This window comes from Otolemur garnettii, unplaced genomic scaffold (assembly GCF_000181295.1).
Source record: "Otolemur garnettii isolate 467f Iridium unplaced genomic scaffold, OtoGar3 scaffold00049, whole genome shotgun sequence".
Lineage (NCBI taxonomy): Eukaryota > Metazoa > Chordata > Mammalia > Primates > Galagidae > Otolemur > Otolemur garnettii.
Genome location: NW_003852444.1, coordinates 13,234,364 through 13,251,663, shown reverse-complemented (window position 1 = coordinate 13,251,663; position 17,300 = coordinate 13,234,364). Strand labels below are relative to the sequence as shown.

The 17,300-nt window shown below is 37.5% G+C and overlaps 1 protein-coding gene across 3 annotated transcripts in view; it reads right to left on the bottom strand.

The window, feature by feature from the left end:
* Positions 1-17,300, bottom strand: part of LOC100959858 (coatomer subunit gamma-2) — a 112,761-nt gene that overhangs the window by 39,915 nt on the left and 55,546 nt on the right. For all 3 annotated transcript variants that reach the window (XM_003791614.2, XM_023514223.1, XM_023514224.1), the window contains 3 exons: positions 16,914-17,006; positions 15,303-15,389; positions 14,150-14,307 (listed from right to left, as the gene is read on the bottom strand). In XM_003791614.2, coding sequence (XP_003791662.1) covers positions 14,150-14,307; positions 15,303-15,389; positions 16,914-17,006 — 338 coding nt within the window. The remainder of the gene's footprint in view (positions 1-14,149; positions 14,308-15,302; positions 15,390-16,913; positions 17,007-17,300) is intronic.

Below are 17,300 nucleotides of genomic sequence, written 5' to 3'. Positions count from 1 at the left end.
AAAAAAGAAAATCATAAGGAAGAGAAAATATACTTATTATTCATTAAGTGGAAGTGGATCATCATGAAGGCAACAGAGGTAGAAGACAATCCACAGATAAGTGGACCTATGCCATTCAAACTTGTTTAGTGTTTATAAGAAGCTAACTGGGATTTTAATTGGGGGCTCGTGGAATCTTAAGATGTGACACAGTGTTAAATATTCCAGTTTAAGAACATGTTATATATCTCCATTTATTTCAGTCATACTTTAATTAATATTTTATAATTTTCTGTGTAGAGGTATATTTGGGAGATTTATTTCTAAGGATTTAATTTCAATCAATTATTAATAAAAATGATACCATCTGTTCAAAATTTTATCTTATTGATTGGCTGATGGGATAATAAATAAAACTGATTTTGGATATTGGCCCTCTATCCAGCAACCCTGGTAAATACATAAATTCTAATAGATAATAATAATATATACATTATTTTCCATTTTCTAAAATATAGTGTTATGTCTTTCTTTCAAATCTTCAGACATTTTATTTTTCTTCACTTAATGCACTAAGGACTTCTGGCAAATTGCTCCTTAAAAAATGGAAACACAGACATCCTTGGCTCTCTCATTTACAACTATAGGGAGAAAGCCTTTAATAGTTCACCACTAAGCAAGGATAAAATTTACTGAAGTTTTTTTAATACTCTTATTAGAATAATGATATATCCTTCTAATCCTGGTTTGCAGAGATTTATAATCAAGAATTGTCATTAAATGCTATCAACTGCTTTTTTGGGGTACCCATTAAGATACTAAGATTTTTCTCCTTTATCTCTTAAATGAGGTATACGATGTTAATTTTTGGCTGTAAGATCAGCCCTGTACTCTCAGAATAAGCCTATATTAGAAAATTATTTCTTCAAATATCTTTTTTTGTTTCATCTGGATGCCAATTACATATTAGGCTATTTGATGTTATCCATGTTCTCTTTGACATTCTCTTATTTTCTTTAATCTGTTTTCTCTCTGTTCAAATTAGTTACTTCCTATTGCTCTATCTTCAAATTAATGATTTCTAACTCTTTCTCTCTTTCATCTACCATCTGTCATCTGTAATCTGCTATTAAGTCCATCCATGAAATTATCTTATTATACTTGTAGAGGCAGAATGGCCCCCCTAAAGATGTCCATGTCTTTATTCCTGAAACTGGTCCATACTACATATGCTACATCATAATCTGGCAAAAAAACTTTGCAGATATAATTAAGGTTACACACCTGATGCAATCTAATCCCATGAGCACTTAGAGATACAGTGAAAGAAGAGGCAGAAGACATTTGGCAGAAAGGTAAACCATAGAAATTCAAAATGCAAACTCAACACACTATTGCTGGCTCTGAAATGTGCGGATCATCATGCAAGTGATGAAAGAAACACTTGGAAGTATGAGAAAGAACACAGGCAGCTTAGAGGCACAGGCAAATCTCTGGCTAAAAGCCAGTAGGGACCTAAAACCCATATACACAAACAATGAATTTGTCCAATAATTTAGATTGTTAGTAGATTGTTTCCTAAAACCTCCAGCAAGGCACCATGCCAATACCTTCATGTTAGTCCCATGAAACTTGTGTTGGACTTCTAACCTACATATCTATCAGATAATAAATGGATGTTATTATAAGCCATTACATTTGTGGTAATAGCAATAAAAAAACTAACACAGATTTTAGCGCCTTATAAATGAAGTGGTACTGTAACAAATATCTAAAATTGTAGAACCGTCTGTGGAATCAGGCTCTGAGTGGAAGAAACTTTAAACAGACTGTTAACTAGAAAACTGTTAACTAAGGACACTGCTGGTCAGGTCTCACAAACTCCCTGTAGAAATCTAGATTTGGAGGACACAGCAGTGAGGGCTCAGAACTGAGAAACATTATTGTAAACTGGGGAACCTAGTGTATTGTAACCCAGTGACGTTAGTCATTTTGTGTCCTGCAGTTACTTATAAAGCAGAACTTATAAATGATCAAGTTGGATATTTATTTGAGGTTTCCAGAGATGAAAATGTGACCTGGTTTCATCTTAACTGCTTATAGTTAATGTGAGATGACTAATTCTACCCATGTGCAGCAGCTTTCTCCTATGCCTCACTTCTAGCCTGCCTGTGATCTTCCTTTCTCGATAGCCTACTCTGGATGCAGGACTTGCTAAGCTAGCACCCAAACTGCACCAATTCCTTGTAATAAATCTCTACCTATGGATGTCCTCTGGGTTCCACTTCTCTGGTTGAATCCTGACTGATACAGTACTTATAAGCTGTAAAGTTTCCATTTAGCTCTTTTTTATAGTTTCCATTTCCCCTGTTCATTCATAGCTGTTCTTCATTAAAGTCTTGGATAGATTTATTACAGATGCTTTTTTTTTTTTTTTTTTTTTTTTGAGACAGAGCCTCAAGCTGTCCCCCGGGTAGAGTGCTGTGGCATTACAGCTCACAGCAACCTCCAACTCCTGGGCTTAAGCGAGTCTCCTGCCTCCGCCTCCCAAGTAGCTGGGACCACAGGCGCCTGCCACAACACCCGGCTATTTTTTGGTTGCAGCCATCATTGTTGTTTGGCGGGTTTGGGCTAGATTCAAACCTGCCACCTTAGGTGTACGTGGCTGGCGCCTTAGCCGGTTGAGCTACAGGCACCGAGCCAGATTTATAACAGATGCTTTAAAGACTGTCTGCTAAATCCAATGTCTGGATTATATCAGGGTCAATTTCTATTGATGGATTTTTCTCTTTACTATTGGTCATACCTTCTAAATTCTTTGCATTTCCAGTAATTTTTTACTATATGCTAAATATTGTGAATGATAGATTACAAAGACTCTTCTGGAATTTAGGGTGTTTCTTTAGCAGGCACCTTGGCTAGAATCAAACTACAAACTTTATCTCCTCCATTGTGACTTGCTGGTGAAAAGTAAATTCTCCATTCAGTTCTTTCAGCTTACAGCTACTGCTTTCTGGCAGATTTTCTTCTGTGCATGTATAGTTCAGAAGTAGATCAATGATTTTTGCAGAGTTTAAATCTAATTTTGAGGCTGGGATGGTGGCTCGTGCCTATAATTCTAGCACTTTGGGAGGCCAAGGAGGGAAGATTTCTTGAAATCAGCAGTTTGACATCAGCCTGAGAAACAGCAAGACCCATCTCTACCAAAAATAGAAAAAATCAGGCAGGTGCAGTGGCACATTCCTGTAGTCCCAACTGTTTGGGAGGCTGAAGCAGGAACATCATTAGAACTTAAAAGTTTTTTGAGTTGCAGTGAGCTATGATGATGCCACTGCACTCTCCAGCCCAAGACACAGAGTAAGACTCTGTCTCAAAAAAAAAAAAAAAAAAAAAAAATTGATTTTCAGACTTACCCTTGTTGTGGCTCCCTCCTTTCCAGGATTTTCACCCAATTTTACTAGGTTCTGATCCCTCTGTCCAATAAATACTGTTGTTTTCTGCCACACCAAAGAATTCCAAAATGTGATCAGGAGAATTGCCAGAAGTACTCAAATTTCACCCAGCAGACCTTTTGTCTTTCAGGCACAACTTTTGTCCAGTTTTGCCTGCTTTTTATCATTCACCAATACTTTCAAATAGCTGTAAGTTTTCTTTGGGGGTTGCTTATTTTTGTATCAAAGATATAATCATTCTTCCCAGGACTGTTAATCCTATCAATCAATACTGCCATTACTAGTAGCAGGAAGTATAACTGATTATTTTAAAATATCCCATTTTATCCCCTCTGTTGACACGTAACATCTGTATCTCTTAGCCTTTGGAGTGGTTACAATATTCATCCATATCACAGTAAACCATCAAATAATATATTACTTGATAAGAAATACAGCTCACAAGTACATGATTCTGATTCTGTTTCTCTACTATTGTCATATGCTTCATTTCTATGGATAAGCACCACAATCTATTGTTATTTTTTGTCAAAATTTTTTTTTTCTTTTCCCTTTTTTTTATTGTTGGGGATTCCTTGAGGGTATAAGAAACCAGGTTACACTGACTGCACTGGTTAGGTAAAGTCCCTCTTACAATTGTGTCTTGCTCCTAAAAGGTGTGGGACACCCCACCCTCTCCCTCCTTTCCTCGCTCTGCTTTTCCTTTCTCCCACTCCCCTCCCTCCTTCTCTCTCTCTCTGCTCTCTCCTTCCCCCACCATATACTAGGTCATTAATTGTCCTCATATCAAAATTGAGTACATAGGATTCATGCTTCTCTGTTCTTGTGTTACTTTACTAAGAATAATGTGTTCCACTTCCATCCAGGTTAATACAAAGGATGTAAAGTCTCTTTTTAATGGCTTAATAGTATTCCATGGTATACATATACCACAGCTTGTTAATCCATTCCTGTGTTGGTGGGCATTTAGGCTGTTTCCACATTTTGGCGATTGTAAATTAAGCTGCAGTTAACAGTCTAGTGCAAGTGTCCTACGGCAAAAGGATTTTTTTCCTTCTGGGTAGATGCCCAGCAATGGGACTACAGGATCAAGAAAAGTCTAGCTTGAGTTCTTTGAGGGTTCTCCATACTTCCTTCCAAAAAGTCTGTATTAGTCTGCAGTCCCATCAGCAGTATAAAAGTGTTCCCATCTCTCCATATCCACACCAGCAATTTTGAGATTTTGTGATGTGGGCCATTCTCGCTAGGGTTAGATGATACCTCAGGGTGGTTTTGATTTGCATTTCTCTAATAATTAGGGATGGTGAGCATTTTTTCATATGTTTGCTAGTCATTCGTCTGTCTTCTTTAGAGAAGGTTCTATTCATGTCTCTTCCCCATTGAAATATAGGATTGTTGGCTTTTTACAAGTGGATTAATTTGAGTTCACTAAAGATCCTAGTTATCAAGCTTTTATCTGATTCAAAATATGCGAATATCCTTTCCCATTGTGTAGGTTGTCTTTTTGCTTTGATTGTTGTCTCCTTAGCTGTACAGAAGCTTTTCAGTTTCATTAAGTCCCATTTGTTTATTTTTGTTGTTGTTGCAATTGCCACCACAGTATTCTTCATGAAGTCTTTCCCCAGGCCAGTATCTTCCAGTATTTTTCCTATGCTTTTTTGAGGATTTTATCATTTCATGCCTTAAATTTATCCATCTTGAATAAATTTATCCATCTTAAATTTATCCATCTTAAATTTATCCATCTTGAATAAATTTTTGTGAGTTGAGAAAGGTGTGGGTCCAGTTTCAGTCTTTTACATGTGGATATCCAGTTCTCCCAGCACCATTTATTGAACAGGGAGTCTTTCCCCAGTGTATGTTCTTGTTTGGTTTATCAAAGATTAGGTGGTTGTGAGATGTTAGTTTCATTTCCTGGTTTCCTATTCAATTCCAAATGCCTACGTGTCTATTTTTGTGTCAGTACCATGCTGTCTTGAACACTATGGCCTTATAGCTGATATGCTGATGCGCCCAGCTTTCTTATTACTAAGAACTGCTGTAGCTATACGGGGTTTTTTCTGGTTCCATACAAAATGAAGAATCGTTTTTTCAAAGTCTTGAAAGTACGATGTTGGTATTTTAATAGGGATGGCTTTAATTGGTAGATTGCTTTGGGAAGTACAGATATTTTAACAATGTTGATTCTTCCCAGCCATGAGCATGGTATGTTCTTCCATTGATTAATATCCTCTGCTCATATATTTGAACGCTTCATAAAGTCCCAAAATTCTGTCAGTGAACATTCTGCTTTCTCTCTCTTCTTTTCTGCCTCTTTAACTATCTGAATTATCTCAAGAGCTTTATCCTCTACCTCTGAGATTCTTCCTTCTGCATGATCTAATCTGTTATACTTTCTATTGCACCTTTAATTCCCTAATTGACTGCTTCAATTCCTTCAGTTCTGCTATATCCTTCTATATTCTTCATATCATTCATCTCTTATTTGACTCTGTTTTTGGATTTCCTTTGGTTATGTTCCACTTTCCCAATTTCCTTCATTGTTTTTTGGTTGTTTTCCACTTTCTCAAATTTCCTTCATTGTTTTCATCATCTGTATTTTAAATTCCCCTTCTATCATTTCTAACATTTCTTTTATAAGTGGAATCCTCTGCAGTAGCTACCTCGCGGTCCCTTGAAGGGGTTGCTCTGGACTGGTTTTTCATGTTGCCAGTATTTTTCTGCCGATTCTTCCTCATGAGTGTTTTCTTTTATCTGTTTCCTTGCCCTTTTGGTAGTTTGCTACTCTCTGCTGAGTTCTTCTCTGGAAATTGCCCCTGACTAAAGAGAGTCATCTCACTCAACATTCATGTTTGTGGGGTGGCAAATCTGACCATTGCCTCAATTCAGATATCTTTGAGGGGCTTTCCCAACTTTGGAGGTTCCTCAAGGGATCAACTGAGACATTTGTTGGGACTTCGATAGAGTTCAACTTCTTGCTCTGTCTATCCTGCTTCATTCTTCCATTCTCACTGGTCCTCATCCAGACAGCACTGCCCAATAAATACACTTCTTGCATGTGTACTTCTATCACAGAATCTGCCTCCCAGGAAACCTACACTGCATTGTTACCACTGTATGTTACTTAATGTATATAATATTTTGCATGGAAAATATATTTCATTATCCTTGTGCTTGGACGTAAAAATTAACTCATGTAATAAAATTTGGCATTTGTTTCAATAAAAAATTAATATCCTCTGCTATTTCCTTTCTTAGGGTTTCACAATTTTCTTTATAGAGGTCCTTTACCTCTTTTGTTAGGTCTTTACCGAGGTATTTCATTTTATTTGAAGCTATAGTGAAGAGAGTTGTGTCCTTAATTAGCTTCTCATCTTGGCTGTTGTTGATGTATACAAAGGCTACTGACTTGTGGACATTGATCTTAGATATCCTGAGACATTACTGTATTTTTTGATGACTTCTAGGAGTCTTGTGATTCAGTCTTTGGGGTTCTCTAAACATAAATCATATTGTCAGCAATGAGGGGAGGGTTTGACCTCCTCTGCTCCCATCTGGATGCCCTTTATTTCCTTCTCTTGCCTAATTGTATTGGCTAGAACTTCCAGCACTATGTTGAATAGTAATGGTGACAGAGGACAATCTTGTCTAGTTCCAGTTCTAAATGGAAAAACTTTCCACTTTACTCCATTCAGTAAAATATTAGCTGGGGGGTTGTCATAGATAGCGTCCATCTGTTTAAGAAATGTGCCACCTATGCCTATACTCTTCAGTGTCCTAATTAGAAAAGGATGCTTGATTTTATCGAATGCTTTTTCTGCATCTATTGAAAGGATCACATGGCTTCTGTTTTTGCTTCTGTTGATACAGTGAATAACATTTATGGACTTGCATATGTTAAACCAGCCTTGCATCCCTGGGATGAAACCTACTTGATCATGATGTATGACTTTTTTGATGATGAGCTGTAATCTATTGCCTAGGATTTTGTTGAGAATTTTTGCATCTATATTCATTAGTGAAATTGGTCTGAAGTGCTCCTTTTAATTGGGTCTTTTCCTGGTTTTGGTATCAGGGTGATACTTGCTTCACAGAATGTATTGGGGGAAGATTTCATCCTCCTCAATTTTTTGGAATAATATCAGGAGTATGGGAATAAGCTCTTCTTTGAAGGTTTGATAGAATTCTGGTGTTAAGCCATTTGGACCAGGGCATTTTTTTCTTTGGAGATTTTTTATTGTTTCTTGTATCTATTGAAAATTGATAAAAAATTGTTCAGGATATTTATTTTTCCTGGCTAAGTCTAGGGAGAGAGTGTGATTCCAAATATTGATCCATTTCCTTCACATTGTCAAATTTCTGGGCATAGAGTTTCTGGCAATATTCACAGATAATCTCTTGTAAATCTGTGGCATCAGTTGTTATTTCTCCTTTATCATTTCTGTTTGAGGTTACTAGAGATTTTACTTTTCTATTTCTAGTTAATCTGGCCAATGGTTTATCTATTTTACTTATTTTGTTCAAAAAACCAACTCCTTGTTTCATTAATTTTCTGAATAATTCTATTGTTCTCAATTCCATTAATCTCTGATTTAATTTTCTTCTGCTGGGTTTAGACGTAGATTGTTCTTCTTTTTCCAATTCCATAAGATGGCTTGTGAGTTTGTTGATGCGCTCTATTTCTGTTTTGGGGATATAAGGATCTAAAGTGATAAATCTTCCTCTCAGGACTGCTTTTACTGTATCCCACAGATTTGGGTAGCTTATGTTTTCATTGTTGTTATGCTCAAGGAAGTTAATGATTTCCTCTTTCATTTCTTCCTGCACCCAACTCTCATTCAGCATAAGGTAGTTTAATTTCCATGCCTTTGTGTGGGGTTGAACGTTTTTTGTTGGAGTTGAGTTCCACCTTTCATTCCCTTGTGGTCTGAGATGATACAAGGTAAAATTTCAATTCCTTTTATTCTGTTGAGGTTTGTTTTGTGTCCTAGGATATGATCAATTTTGGAGAATATTCCATGGGCCGATGAGAAGAATGTACTTCTCCAGCTTTGGGATGGAATGTTCTATATATGTCTATCAAGCACAGTTGTTCAAAAGGGTCTCATTTAAGTCCCTTATATCTTTGTTTAATTTCTGTTTAGAGGATCTGTAAGAGGGGTGTTAAAGTCCCCTGTTATTATGATGCTATAGGATGTCATATTGCTCAAACTAATTAAGGTCTATTTCAAGAATCTGGGAGCATTTAAGTTGGGTGCATAAATATTTAGAATTGAAATATCTTCTTCTTGTATTTTTCCCTTGACCAATATGAAGGGACTATCTTTGTCATTTTTGACTTTAGTTGCTTTAAATCCACATGTATCTGAAAATAAGATTGCAACCCCTCTTTTCTTCTGAATTCCGTTTACCTGAAAAATTGTCTTCCAACCTTTAACTCTAAGTTTTAATTTGTCTTTTGAGGCTAGGTGTGTTTCCTGCAGAAAACAAATGGATGACTTGTGTTTTAATCTAATCAGCCAATCTATGCCTTTTCAGTGGGGAATTCAAGCCATTAACATTTATTGAGATAACTGATAAGTGCGGTAGCATTCTATTCATCTTATTTTGTGAAAGTCCATTGCTTAGTTTTACCTTTTGCATCTTTGGGGAAGCTAGGTTCTGTCCTTTAATTTCTGGGTGCTTACATTGCTGGTAGTCCATTGTAGTGGTCAGTGTATAGAATAGGTTGAAGTATTTCCTGTAGAGAAATACTTATTTTGGCAAATTTCCTCAATGTTTGCATATCAGGAAAAGATATGATTTCTCCATCAATGTTAAAGCTTAGCTTAGCAAGATATAGAAGTCTGGGCTGGAAATTGTTCTTTTTAAATAGATTAAAGGTGGATGACCATGGTCTTCCAGCTTGGAAAGTTTCATTAGAGAAGTCTGCAGTCACCCTAATGGATTTGCCCCTGTAGGTCAATTGGCATTTACTCCTGGCAGCTTGCAAAATATTTACTTTTTGTCTTGACTTTGGACAAGTTCATCACAATGTGTCTTGGAGAAGCTCTATTTGAGTTGAGGCAACCTGGGGTCCAATATCCCTCTGAAAGAAGTGTGTCAGAATCTTTGGTGATATTTGGGAAATTTTCACTTATAATATTCTCTAGTATGGCTTCCATTTCTCTGGGACATTCTTCTTCCCCTTCTGGGATACCTATAACTCGTATCTTTGAATGCTTCATAAAGTCCCATAATTCTGTCAGTGAACATTCTGCTTTCTCTTCTTTTCTGCCTCTTTAACTATCTGAGTTATCTCAAGAGCTTTATCCTCTACCTCTGAGATTCTTTCTTCTGCATGGTCTCATCTGTTGTTGATACTTTCTATTGCATCTTTAAGTTCCCTAATTGACTGCTGCAATTCCTTCAGTTCTGCTATATCCTTTCTATATTCTTCATATCATTCATCTCTTATTTGACTCTGTTTTTGGATTTCCTTTTGGTTATTTTCTACTTTCTCAGCAATTTCCTTCAATGTTTTCATCATCTGTATTTTAAATTCCCCTTCTATCATTTCTAACATTTCTTTATAGGTGGAATCCTCTGTAGTAGCTACCTCATGGTCCCTTGAAGGGGTTGCTCTGGACTGGTTTTTCATGTTGCCAGGATTTTTCTGCTGATTCTTCCTCATGAGTGTTTTCTTTTATCTGTTTCCTTGCCCTAATTTTCCTTTCACTTCCTCTTGCTCTTTAAGTTACCATGCCTCTGGCCTAAGGTTTCAATGAGTCCTTTTGGTATAGGACCAAAAGGATGAGAAGACTGAACAGCAATAAAGGAAAAAAGATTTTAAAAAAAGAAAAAAGAGAAAGGAGAGGAGGTGAGTAAAAGGAAATGCTGACAAAAAGAAGAGAGGCACGGGAAGAGGGAGACAGGAGTAATAAAGGTGTACAGTGGGGTACTTTGACCCAACCTTCAAAACTCCCAACCTCTGGGGGTGCTGAGTTGGGTGATTTCCTTGAGTTGGTTGATTTCCAAAGCAGCTCTTTGCCAGCCTGTTCAGACACAGTACCCCACCTCCACCAAATAGAGAAGAAAGACAAAAAAACTATAAATCAAACCAAAACAAATAGACAGAAAACCTTATGGGATAAAACTGGAGGAAAAACCAAATAATAGAGGCAGAAACACTAGCAAAAATGAAGTTATTATTTTTTTTTTTTTTTTAGAGACCGTCTCACTTTATTGCTCTTGGTAGACCGCCACAGAGTCACAGCTCACAGCAACCTCCAACTCCTGGGCTTAGGCAATTCTCTTATCTCAACCTCCCAAGTAGCTAGAACTACAGGTGCCCACCACAACACCCAGCTATTTTTTTTTGGTTGCAGTTTGGCCAGGTCTAGGTTTGAACCTGCCACCCTCAGTATATGGGGCTAGCACCCTACCACTGAGCTACAGGCACCGCACTGAAGTTCTTATTATTAAAGAAGGCAACAATGGAAAATTCTATTTAAATGAAGAAAGAAAAATCTAGAGTAAAAATGTTGAAATTTAAAAAAATAATAATAACTCAAACCAAAAACAAAGCAGTATATATATCTTGCTTAATATTGTCTGGGCAACAGGTGATCTTCTAGGGTATGAGATGTTAATCACAATGCTGATATAGCTCTATGAGATGGAGACTGGAGGCCTCTGCTGATTTCTCAAACCCCCCGGGGTTGAGAGCCTAAATCTCTCCTCAGGCAGCTTAAAAGATACTTAAAACCATTAAACATGGCTAAGCAGAAACTTTCCCAGAAAAGCACTTGTCAGTGGGATCTCTCCTGAAGTGGCTGCCTGCTTATCCAGTGTACCAAAACTGGTCTCACTCTATGCCCCTGAGGGCCGAGGCTGCAAGGCAGACCTGCTACTGCCAAACACTGAAATCTCCACTCTTCCCCAGAGTCTCAGTCCCGGCCTTTGGCACTGCTCAATCACCACATCACTCGCCCAATGTCTCACAACCCGAGCCTTATTCTGCAACCCTGAGGACAGAGCCTGCAGGGGCAGTTCTCTCATAACAGCTGCGTGCAGGGCCCACAGCAGAACAATATTAGCTCTGTTTGGGCTCAGTGGCTCAGTCCTGGGCCCTAGACACACTTAAAGTCATCCATATTCTCGCCCAAGTTCTCCCAAGGTAGTTCAACTGAGTGCCCAAATCAAAAGAAACAAAACACCGAGTGCCCAAATCAAAAGAAACAAAACAGCCCACAGCGAACATCTTCCCTGTTTGCAATCTCACTGCTGCTGTAGTTACAGCTGTGGCAGCCCTGGCACAGATCAAATGAACGCAAGCACTTGCTACTTCTCCACTGTTTTTGTCCTCCTCCTGGGGTCCAGAAGTCTCTCGCTGTCTCCCTTAGTCCCCAAAGGGATGTTTCTGGGCAGAGCACACATGTGAGCCAGAGATGCCTGGAGTCTTCTTCCCCAATCTCACCGTGCCAGCTGCAAAGAAGTTGTTACTCAGCTGCCATCTTCCTCCTTCCCCTCAAAATTTTATGTATTTATTAAGTTTTCCTATGGCCTTTAAAAAATTTACCTCCTATTCACCCTTTGTGTTCCTCTTAAATCCTCCCTGAAGATCCAAGCACTCATTTACTACCTTTTTTTTTTTTTTTTGGTCTGATAACTTATTTTAGTGTCCTTTATAATGCAAGTACAGTGGACACAAATCCTTTCAGGGCTTTTTCCTGGCTAAAGGTGTATTTATTTCATCTTCTTTTGGCAGGATATTTTTACAGAGTATAAAATTTTGGATTGACAGCTGCTTATTTCCACAATTTTAAGATCACCATTACTATCTTCTGACATCCATATTCTTTGGAGAAGTCAACAATTATTCTTATATTCTTACTTTTGTTTCCCTGAACCTTGAGCATGTGTTTGCTGGGGGTGGTGCTACTTTCTAGGTTTCCTTCATTCCTTCTTTTTGGGGTTTTGAACTTTTTACTTACACTATATATAGGTTGGGGTGGTTTTCTTTTATTTATCCTACTTGAGTTTCACTGACCTTCTTGGATCTGTGCCTTTCATTAATTTTGGAAAATTCTCATCCATCATCTCTTCAAATTATTTATTCTGCTCTATTCTCCTTCCTTTCCTTCTGAGACTCTCTCTCATTACATATACACTAGTTTTTTCTCTATGCTTCAGTTTGGGCAATTTTTTTCTTTCTTTTTTTTTTGCAGCTTTTGGCAGGGGCTGGGTTTGAACCTGCCACCTCTGGCATATGGGGCTGGCGTCCTACTCCTTTGAGCCACAGGCACCGCCCAGTTTGGGCAATTTCTATTGATCTGTCTTCAAGTTCTCTAATTTTCCACTGTGTCCAATCTGTGCTATTAATAATTTATTTTTGATGTTGCATTCTTTTGTTCAAGATTTTTTTTCTAATTTCTATTTCTCTGTTAAATTCCTTACCGGTTAAGTACCCATCCTTTAGTATTTTTACAACAGTTTTAAAGTCACTGCCTACTAATTCTAATATTTTGGTCACCTGAAAGTATCCTACTGACTGCTTCATTTCTCTTGATTATGGGTCACCTTTCCCTGCTTACTTGTCTTATTTGATTGTTTGCTAGTCACTGCTTATAAGGTACAGTACATACTAATGTAAAAATTGTTTATCACCAGAAAAGCACAGATACTAATTTTCAGTTGTAGCTAGTAGCTGGTCTGAGTCTGGACTTTGCTGCAGCACTAATTAGATTCAGTTCTCTGTTGCTTAATAAATAATTTGAAAGACAAATCAGAATTCTCTCAGCAAACCTTTAGTACTGAGCAGTGACAGATTCTAGATATCTTTCTCTGTGTTACACCTCAACTTCCCAGGTCTCATGAGAAAGCTCTGGGTTTTTTTGTTTTTGTTTTTTTGAAACAGAGTCTCATTATGTTGCCCTTCGTAGAGTGCGATGGCACCACTCACAGCAACCTCAAACTCTTGGGCTTACAAAGATTCTCTTGCTTCAGCCTCCCAGGTAGCTGGGACTACAGGTGCCTGCCACAACAGCCAGCTATTTTTTGTTACAGTTGTCATTGTTGTTTAGCTGGCCCAGGCAGGGTTTGAACCCACCTGTCTCGGTGTTTGCAGCTGGCGCCCTAACCACTGAACTACGGGTGCCTAGCCAAGAAAGCTCTATTTTATTAAAGCTCAGCTATAAGCCTTTTGGGCAAGAGAAGGGGGGACTTTCTTGCTCTCTATAACCACCCCTAGCTTACTATACCTATGTCTTTTTCCTGCCTTTCCTAGCCTTCAAAATACTGCTAAGATACACTTAGTAAGGTCATTAAGTACCTCAGACTCTCAGAATGATCTCGGGGAAATCATTAAATGCAATACTTCAACATTCTTTTTTTATAAAAATAAAAAGGATAGACAAGATGATTCTTAATGTCTCTTCCTGCTCTCATATTTAATTATCTGTATTTCCTATGATCTATGAGTACTTTTTATTCAATATCAGTTTGATAATGTGTTACTAATGACCACAATCTATTAAGCAATACATATATAAGAGAATACATTAAGGCAATAAAAGTGCTACTTGGAATCTGTGAATTTTTTTTTTTAATTTGTAAAACATCACACTTACACATCTTTAAAGTCAGCACTGTCCAGAAAATATTCATAATGGAAATAAACACTGAGGTATTTTAACTTGAAAATGGAGAATAACTCAAGTTTAGGTGAAAACACTTACCCATCTTCAGTTTCTTTAAGTAAGCGACTAGCAATCCGGATTAACATGCAGTAAGCAAACTGTGATTTGAGACCAGATTTAGTAAATTTATTCAACATCTTGGAAACAGCAAGGCGATCATTCTTTCTAAGGTGATACAGGACCCCCAATGCATGATACTAAAGAACAAGAAAAAGAATGGATCAGACAGATTACAAAGAAGACAAAATACGCAAAAACAGGATCACACAGAACTAGATTAAATATAAAAAGATACCTAAGTCAAATGTCCACAAAGAGAATACTTTTCTCACATTTAACTAATTTACCCCCAGAAGTTGGAAATTTAGACTGGGCAAGTAAGAAGAATATGACATATAATCTGAAGATGACTCCAGCAGGTTCAATATTGACTCACACATCCTCAGTACAAAGGATAATGGGATATAGGTCTCTTTTTGTGGCTTTAAATCATCTGTGGCCACCTTAGTAGTTAAAGGATTAATTTCCTGAAGTAGGCTAGAGGAGTGCCTTTATCATGACATTTTGTATAAAAACACAACTATCAGAGTTAGTAGAGTGAGAGTGTCTCCCAGGAGAAGAAAATTACTACACAGCTGCCTCATAACTAAACATGCTAACATGAGAGACGTAAATAATGAAAGGGCATAAATAAATACCTTCTCAAATATAATGGGGTACTTTATACAAAATAGCCAGTTAAGAATTTAAGCCTGTTCTTCTTAATAAAGAATAGCCTAATAAATACCAAAAGGAAATCTTTTTTGACAAAATGGTTTTAAAATTTCACAAAATAAAAAGCATTCCTTGTTTTTGTGATATTTACAATCAAGGCTTGAGAAACTTGGAATCAGACATCTTTTGCATAAATTATTTTTGAAATAAAAGACTGCAATGCCTTGTGGAAGACTTTTAGAATGAGTATCTCAAACTACTACTGAATTATAAGAATCTTTTCTGAATAGTCTATAGGAGGTCATCTAGCTTCTACTAAACAGTAATCACAATTAGTGAGATTATTACTTGAATATCGGTACTAGAAGGCTGCTTAATATGCCAATGCTTATCTGGGGAATTAATGCACTGTCCCTAAACCACTACCTTAAAGACAGCTGATCCTGAGACATAAACTAATATGATTTAATGACAATACCTGGACCATAATATTATCACTTGATGCAGCTTCTTGGGCTTCATTGATCCAGCGCTTAACCACATCATAGCTTATCTTCATCATGTGCTAAATACAGAAAAAAAAAATGAGAATGGATAACGCATGGTCAGTGCAAGTTTAAAAACATGAGTTAGTTTTCTAGAAAATCACACATTTCCCCAAAGAAAGAGAAGTCTGTAGCTTCATAGTTTATTTCAAATCTCTACTCCTGGGGCAACCACTAAACCAGAAGCATTTTCTCCAGTACCACTTTGCAAACGTGAATATATGTTTCTGAGTTCAGAGAGGTACATAAAAGTAATTAAAGGGGAAACAAAGGGAGGGAATATTCAATAGAATGGTGCTTAAATAATGTTAATATTGGCTCAGTGCCTGTGGCTCAAGCGGCTAAGGCACCAGCCACATACACCTGAGCTGGGGGTTCGAATCCAGACCAGGTCTGACAAACAACAATGACAGCTGCAACCAAAAAACAGCCGGGCATTGTGGCGGGCGCCTGTCGTCCCAGCTACTTGGGAGGTAGAGGCAGGAGACTCGCTTGAGCCCAGGAGTTGGAGGTTGCTGTGAGCGGTGATGCCACAGCTCTCTACCCAGGGCAACAGCCTGAGGTTCTGTCTCAAAAATAATAATAATAATGTTAATATTGTTAAGTTTTGGCTCGGCGCCCATAGCACAGTGGTTATGGTTCCAGCCACATACATCAAGGCTGGCAGATTCAAACCTGGCCTGGGCCAGCTAAAGAACAATGATAACTGCAACAAAAAAATTGCTGGGCATTGTGGCAGGCGCTTGTAGTCCCAGCTACTTGGGAGGCTAAGGCAAGATAATCACTTAAGCCCAAGAGTTTGAGGTTGCTGTGAGCTATGATGCCACAGCACTCTACCAAGGGCGACAAAGTAAAGACTCTGTCTTAAATACATAAATAGTCTTTCCTTTAAAATATATATATATAGCGTTAAGTTTTATTCTCAGGAAACCCCCCTGGAAGAAAGAAGCAGAATACTACTAGTATAACCCCTGCTGTAAAATCAACCAATTATATTCAAGAATCCAGGACTCTTGTAATTCAGATTCCCTAACGCATTCACACAGTAGTAACTGATTTTAATCAAATGCCATGAATAAAGGTTTTAATAAATATTGTTTTGATTAAAAAAAAAAAAAAGCTATAACTTGCTGGGAGAAAATTAAGAAGTGGGGAAGGAAACTCTGTATTGAAGGATACCTGTAGACTCAGGTACCAAGGAAAGCACAGGACAAAGAGACAAGAGGCAGAAGTGCAGGTCATAAGGGAAGATTTTAAATTAAAGAGAATCACCCTCAGTTTCCAACCTGTCCCCTACCTTAACCTTACCCACACCTTTATTACATGTACAATATAATTTGGGATCCCTGAAACTTTTTAAACATGGAAATGTTATGTTTTTAAGTGCCCATTTTAATTACTCAATGCTACTCTAGATAAAGCACACTTAGATAAAATAATAGAGATGGATACATATTTTTAACTGTTTTATTTGCAAGAGAATCACAGTGATACTTTGTTTTTACAACTAGAAACTGTACCATGCATAAGAACTGGGCACTTACTAAGGATGATACCAGGGCAGAACTGGATACACTGGAGACTTTATCCACAATGGCTTGCTTCATGTACCTTTCAATTGCTTGCAACATTGTTCCCTAATAACATTAAAAAAGAAAAACCTGTTGATGTAAAACATTTTCTTGCAAAACACTTCTTTCAAAATAATTTACAAAAACCAGTCACATATTTGTTTCTGTGCAAGTATTTAGAATGCATTAAAAGAATTACCATATAGTATAGTAATAATATCCCAGAGGGCAGAACTCAAACAATCTAGTAGAAGCTTCAAGAAAGAACATTTAAGATTATACGTAAGGGTAACTGTTCAATAATGAAATAAACTGTCTCGGGCAGCACTTGTGGCTCAAGGAGTAAGGCGCCGGCCCCAT